A 7,385-nucleotide genomic window follows, 5' to 3' on the forward strand; every position below is an offset into this window, starting at 1 on the left:
TATTCACAAATTATTATCTACTAACTTACGTAATTATTTATAATTTATCTTTAAATAATCTGATAAATATATTTATGACAATCATCCCATGAACTGAAGTTTCATAGCAACACCAACATCAGTAGAAGAAAGAAGAAGAAGAAAACGAAGGAGGAGAAGGAGGAGGAGAAAGGGGGCTGAAGTTGTTTAAAAAATGAGTACAAGTTTAAACTTTTTTAAAAATGAGTGTAGGTTAAATGAGGGCGACCAAATAGACGCCGGTGCAATTTAATGCTCAAAATGTTAGAATGATCCGGACCCGACCAATTATAGGCCTAATAAACATCCGGTTTTGCGGGTCAAGTTATTATTATATATACAAACTTGAAAACAACTCATTTGATAACTAAACCCCTTATTTCCCAAACCCTAGACGCTGCTTTCTGTCTTCGCTTGTACCTAATGGCCAAAACTTTGAACGAAGAAACAATCAAGAAGGTCATTCGACAGGTTAGCCTTTCTGGGTTTTCGATATCCTTAAAACAGTTGCACCTTTTCGTCTATCTGATTTTCTCCCCCAACCCTTTTCATTGCAGGTTGAGTTTTACTTCAGTGATAGTAATCTTCCAAAAGATGGGTTTCTTAAGAAAACTGTTGATGAAAGTGAAGATGGGTGTATCCTTTTTTACCCCATATATGTACTCTTATCTGATCGTTTATTCCATTTTTTAATTTGTCATTTGTACTAAAGAGTCAATCTTTAACAATATAAATCATGAAAAAATTTAAGTAGAATTTTTAATGTCTTGGAAAAATGTTGTTGATCTTGTGAATAAGTTGTTTGGAAAGAGGTAGCATATGCACAAGGAATTGTGTGTGTTGTACTCGTACTTAAATAAAGGCTCACTATTGGGAACTTTAGCTTTGATTTATGTGATACTGTACTAAAGATTAACTCTTTAACAATAAATATCATTAAAAACATTAGTAAAATTGTTAAGGTTTTGGAAGAATGTTGTTAATGATGTGAAGTTATGCAAGTCTTTTGAGATATAGTAAGTATATGTACAAGGGCTTGTATGTTTTAAAACTCACCTAAATATGGAATTGTATATTTTTTGAATAGTTTCGAGGTGGCAAACCAGATAAAGGAGGAGTGTTGTAGTAGGTTGACAGGCAAACAAAACTAGTCAATTTTCAACCTCAGAATATTGGGTACTGGAATGGAATTAACCCAAATATATATTAGGGATTCAGAAACCCAACTAGATTGACATCAAGGCATTGTTTTTGTTGACAAAATGTATTGTAATACTTAACTAAAGCTTTATAGTGGTAAGTTTGGCTTTGATATGTTCGTTTTCACGGATGAGGTATCATTTGGGTTTGGGAGCTTCAAAGCAGGAAGAGATATCAGATGATACTATACAAGCTGTTGCTGAAGCTCTAAAGGCTTCTTCTTTTCTTAAGATTTCGGAAGATGGTAAGTGTCTTTGTTTTTCTTAATAATTTCGCCTTGAGGTGGCGCAGCCTTGTAGTTGGTGACTTTGTTTGGTTTTGCTAATTTGTGTTGCTCTCTTTGATCTCTACTGAATGACATAATAGTAAATGGGCTGATTTGAGCCGATTTATGTTATAGGGAAACGTGTTGGTAGAGTGACAGAGCTTTCGAAGCCTGAGGAGGTTATAGAGCAAATAGATGTCAGGACAATTGCTGCATCCCCATTGGAATACAGTGTCAAGCTTGAAGATGTGGAGTCCTTCTTTGGTCAGCATGGCAAGGTGTCTAACTTTGCACTTGCCTTACTTTGTTGGTGTTTTACCTATGATGAAATTTGGTATCTTTATCCAAATTTGTTAAACAGGTTACTCTTTTGTAAAAGGGGGAAAGAGTGGGATGGGCTGGGATGAGGTAGATTAAGAAAATAAAACTTCTCTACACTGGTTCGCATGATCAGCGTCTGTTGAAATTGTTCCGATCTTCAAAGAACAGTTTATTTATTTTGTGTCTTTCTAGATGTTATCCATATTTCTGCCTTACTGCTGCAATTTTTTTTACATCACATTGCTTGCATCGGTATCCAAAATAGTATTGCATGAAAAAAAGATATCCGAGATAATAAAATGTTGCTGCCTGTTCAATGATTTTTTTGCTTTCTTCTTCTTTTAGGTTAACAGTGTGAGACTGCCTCGTCATGTAGCTGACAAAAGGATGTTTTGTGGCACTGCTCTGGTTGAGTTCGCCAGTGAGGAAGATGCGGCTAATGTTGTGAAGCAAAACTTGGTTTATGAAGGAGTCGAATTAGAACTGAAACCAAAGTAAGATAGTATTTCCTTTGGTGTTACTTCCTATAAAACGGTGACAACAGGGAGGGGGGGGGGCACTTTGGTTCCTATGTTATTTTTGGAGTTGGAGTTAACAACTTCTAGTGACATATTGTCTATATGAACTAGCACTACAAACAGTTTTTATACATTGGTAGACTTCTACCTTCATTGTTTTCCCTATATTTTAAACCAAAATCCAACTTGGCAACAGAAAGAACGGGAGAGGAAGCTGATGCTCATTCGTAGGAACGTCTTCTGCTCTTGTATAATCTATAGTTTTGCTTGTTTGGCTGGACTTCCTTTTGCAATATTGGACCCCAGGATGTAGAAGGGAAGACTGCACCTCTTTTATATTCCTCACCTATTGCTTTTTGTTTCACCTTCTTTTTCCCTTTTAGTCTGCCTAAAAACATCACGTTTTTGGTAGATGGAAAAGTCCAATTCCAAAAATTCGAATATATCAATACATAACACTACTGCACATTTTCTGTATTTGCGATGACATTTTTTATACTTTGTTAACACCTACCAACCATTATTTTCAACATATGTTACCAAACTCATACTATATATTTTGTTTAAACAAATCCAACTCATACAATTTTTTATTTTTTTTTGGGGCGGGGGCATGGGGGAGTCATTATGTCACTAGGGCCAAGATATCTATGATGTATATTAACCTGAGTTGTCCTGGGAAAGTATGGATCTTGTATTCTATTTGTCTAGGCTTTGCTGTGTTAGGGTTCAAATTTTCTCTTTAGGTTAAACTTGTCCAAACTTTGGCTATGTAACCTAGTAGGCTCATTTGAGTAATTAAGTAGAATCTATTATTTTGTCACAATCTTGCATCATAATTATGACTTGATTCCAATGGAAGATACTGTTCATTTTGATGGCCACTGCTTCGAATATAAGTTTTCACTGATACAAGTTCGAGACATTCCATTCACAAATTACTTTCAATGGTTGCTCATACATATCACTGGTTTGCTGTTATTCAGGAAAGATTTCGATGTAGAAAGAGCCAATGAAGAGAAAGAAGTTGAGCATAACCGTCCTCATCTTGGTCCAAATAGTAAAAATAATGCGAAGCCTGAACCAGAGTGAGTATGATGCTACCGCTAAGTAGTGAGTCCTTACTAATTTGGTATTTTGTTAGTGCTTGCCATGTGGTGTTAACATGATGGATGTGATTGTGGCAGCTATCCTAAGGGCTTGATCATTGCATTTAAGTTGAAGAGAAAAAGCTCTACAGAACAAAATGGTAATCATCAAGCGGCAGCTGAAAGCGCAAGTGCTCCCGAAACAGAAGGCAATAAAGAAACAACAAAAGACAATGTTAAAGTGACAGAAGAGAAGGTGCCCGAAGATAAAGATGAAGACAATAATGAGAAGGGTGATGAAAAAGATGTAGAGAATGGAAGTGGGGAGACTGATGTTCAGAATCCTGAAGCTATAGAGAAATCCGTGGAAAGTCCAACTGAAGAGGATGATCAAGCTCCTGCTGAAGAAAAATTATCAATTGCTGCTTGCAAAGACAACAAGGACGTTGTTATGCGTGAAGACTTAAAGAGCGTTTTCCAAAAATTTGGCACTGTGAAGGTAAATTTTTTCTGTTTTCATTTGTTCATTTTGTTCAATATATGTAATTTGTAGGTTTCTTTCTTTATGTTATCTATTGCTGTTTCTTTTTTTTAATCCTTCTATTGGGATTAGCAAAATGAATGTAGTTCTTTTCTGATATTTTGATGAAAACTGAAGTATGCCTACTGTTGTAGAAGAGAAGTATCGAGCTGTCTCATTTTAGTGTTGCCCAATCTCAAACAAAAAATGCCAATTAACTGAAATATATATCACAGGATTATTGGCAATCCAAAACAATTTGCTGGGACTACAGATTATAGTGATGAATTTGTAGGGGATTGAGTCTCCTTTTTCACATCTTAAGAATAGTCTTTTATCTTTGATAGCTTTTTGGTGCACTCATATGGCCCCTGCTTGTATAGAAGATTGGGCGTCTTTTGTAGAGAATCATGTTCTGATGTAAATTCTCTACTTTTTGATATATTTCCTGTATACGGGAGTTCTCTCCCTTTTGATTAATACAATTTACCTTATCAAAAAAAAAAATAGTGATGAACCTATTGTAAAATCATATATTTGTTATTAAAGGCACAATTACCATTTTTCAGGAAGGACATGATACCGCATGTTTGGATCTTTCCACAATTCATTTTTTATCTAATCGAAGCTCCAAAGTTTTCTTTTTTTCTGAAATTGAGTAAAATCAGGATATGTATGTGAAACAGAACTGTAAATGATGCATCAAGAAAGCATAGAGTGACATCTCAAGTTTCATGGGTTTCCTTGTGCAGTTTGTTGATTTCACGATTGGATCAGAATCAGGTTATATAAGGTTTGAAAATGAAGGGGCTGCACAGAAAGCACGTGCTGCTGGTGTACTTGCTGAAGAAGGTGGTCTGACGGTGAAAAATTTCATTGCTGCCTTAGACCCAGTAACTGGTGGGTGCTGACTGTTCTTCCGCCTTTTGATTGCAATCTTAATGCATTCTTTTCCTATTATCTTGCATGTGTTGGAGACCGCATTGAGCTTTGTAGGTTAAGGAGTGAAATTGGGTAAGGGGTCAGGGGAAGGGGGAGCAGTTTTTGCTGTTGAGGATATTGGCTACATTGAATGCACCCCCAGAGTCAGCTGATGGCTATTAGTGGGTGCTTTTGTTCTATCTAGAGCTGCAGTAAGATTATCAATTGGCCTATGTTTATAGGTTAAAGCTATATATTGTTTCTTAAACCTTTGTTTTGATCTAGCACTTCAAGTATAACAGTTTTTCTTAATTTTGTACTTCTTTTATATCATCTTTTGTTTGTGCATTGCTTCTATAACTAGATTTTTACTTGTGTGCTACATTGTTATCAGGTGATGCTGAGAAGGAATACTGGAGTATGTTCCGTAATAACCAGGACAAACGCCGCGACTTTAATAAAGGGAATAGGGGAAGGTAAAGCCCTTAGCTCGTATTGCTTTTACTTGGTTGTTTATGTGGGCATAAGGTTCTGTTGGATTCTTTCTCAAAAGGCATGTTGCACTATACGTTCCAATTAATTGGAGGGTTCTCTGGAAAAGAGAACAGTAAATAGATGACCATGTACACGGTACTTGTGACTTACGGAGTATTTACATGTTCATAGCTGTTCTATTTTCTGGATTCTTCCAAAGCCTATTGGGATATTAGGTCCAGTATAGTGTTGCATGAGAAAGAAACTCTTGTATTAATGAGCATGGGTGCCACGTCACTGCAACAGAAAACTAAAATGGTAGGAGTAGATGATACTTGATAGTGAAAGTAATTTATCAATGAATGTTGAGATATGGATATTTTTTATGATGATGATACCCCACTTGGATGAGCCGGGATAGGATCATAGTTTACAACTTTTTCTTCTAGTGCCATCTTTATTTGCTTTGGAGCAGAAAAGCCTTTCTTAGTTTGCCTTGTACTTTTGAATGTATTCTGTTATAACTCTAATTGTTATTGTTCATGGACATAGGGGAGGAAGGCACAACAGAGGTGGGAAGCATTCGCGCCCAAGGGGAAACGATTCAGGTGGTCGTCCAAACAAATTCCAGAAAGTTAGGACATGAGGACTTTATCTTTTGTAACCTTTACAAAGAACATCTCAAGCTATTTTGTCTCACATTACTGCGATGGTACTTTCTTTGTTGTAATGTGTTAGCAATTTTGTTGCCTAATTTATGTCTCAATATCATAAAATGGTTTTTGTTCTCCATTTTCTGTGTTCCTTGGTCAAAGTTAATATATTTAGTAGTGCAACTTTGTTGAATCTGTCCATCTTTTTTTTATATTGTCATTTTGGGGGTAGTTTTGGGAGCGTTTATAAAATTGGTCAGCAGTTTTGCTAGAGGGGAGGAGGGAAAAAAGGGGCAAAGATCACTTTTAGCCCGTGGTCGAAATTATTTACATTCTGTAATTGTAAAAGTGTACATTATTTTTTGTATATATCATACAAAAATGTGTATATATATATTTTTTCTGGATATTATTTTTATTGTGGTTATACAGTATCATTTTTCCCTAGAAAAATAATGATATGCCTTTTTTAAATTTATTGTTTCACCTGTTTCTCTAAATTAACAAAGTACACCTACGTGACTTCACTAAGAAAACACAATAACGTTCTTTTTCCGTTCATTAAAAACTTTATTTTAGGTAAGAAAGCAAATGATCTATATTTTTCAGTTTCTTTGTTATATTTGGAAAATTTAAAACCGACAATATTAAAAGTGACACGGAATTGAACAGCAATGTAGAATCAGACTATGAAAATGTCATATTAATAAGTGAGTATAGGCGTGCTTATGCACAGCGATTATATTAGGAAAGGAGAATCCAGAATGCCAGAAAAAGAGTGTACACAAAGGGGTCATATTAAGAAGCATTATTTTATTTTTAGTATCATACTTTTCACAATAGAAATTTGCTGGCTATTTAGGATATAGATGGGTCAAAAAACAAGTAACGCAAAAAACAGATAAAATATTTCGACCCATATTTAATACAGATAGAAAATGGGTAAACCATCTGATAATATGGATTGCCATATTATCCATGACTTCTTGAATATGATTACTTTTGGGAGAATTCCTACTCTCCCAAATTTGAGGAACCCCCAATTTGAATTTTGCAAATGTGTAAGTTAAACGGGTATTTGCATCTATACTCAGTTTTAGGATCACCATTAAAGTAATTCCCAACTATGCATAAAATTTTATAAGTCCACCAACTTTATGATCAACTTCAGACTTATCCAGTCTAAAATTGAAGAAACTTTTTTTTTGTTTGAAGTGCAATGCACTTAAGTCCAACTAAGTCTAAAGTGCAAAAATTGAACTTAAGATGCACTTAAAGCCAAATAGGTTTGAAGCGCAACAATTGTTTTACGCATTTAAGGCTTAATAGGTCTTATTGCAACAAATATTTTATGCACTTAACAACAAATAAGTCTGAAGTGCAACAAATATTTTCATACACTTATGG

The 7,385-nt window shown here is 35.2% G+C and overlaps 1 protein-coding gene across 1 annotated transcript; it reads left to right on the forward strand.

Moving 5' to 3' along the window:
• The first annotated feature begins 367 nt into the window (after positions 1-367).
• Positions 368-6,117, forward strand: LOC107783974 (la protein 1). Its single transcript, XM_016605007.2, has 10 exons — positions 368-489; positions 576-654; positions 1,313-1,462; positions 1,619-1,761; positions 2,150-2,298; positions 3,309-3,410; positions 3,510-3,909; positions 4,683-4,830; positions 5,246-5,327; positions 5,878-6,117. The coding sequence occupies exons 1-10, from the start codon at positions 442-444 to the stop codon at positions 5,969-5,971; spliced, it is 1,395 nt and encodes a 464-aa protein (XP_016460493.1). The 5' UTR covers positions 368-441; the 3' UTR covers positions 5,972-6,117.
• Positions 6,118-7,385: the final 1,268 nt, after the last annotated feature.

This window comes from Nicotiana tabacum, chromosome 1 (assembly GCF_000715075.1).
Source record: "Nicotiana tabacum cultivar K326 chromosome 1, ASM71507v2, whole genome shotgun sequence".
NCBI lineage: Eukaryota > Viridiplantae > Streptophyta > Magnoliopsida > Solanales > Solanaceae > Nicotiana > Nicotiana tabacum.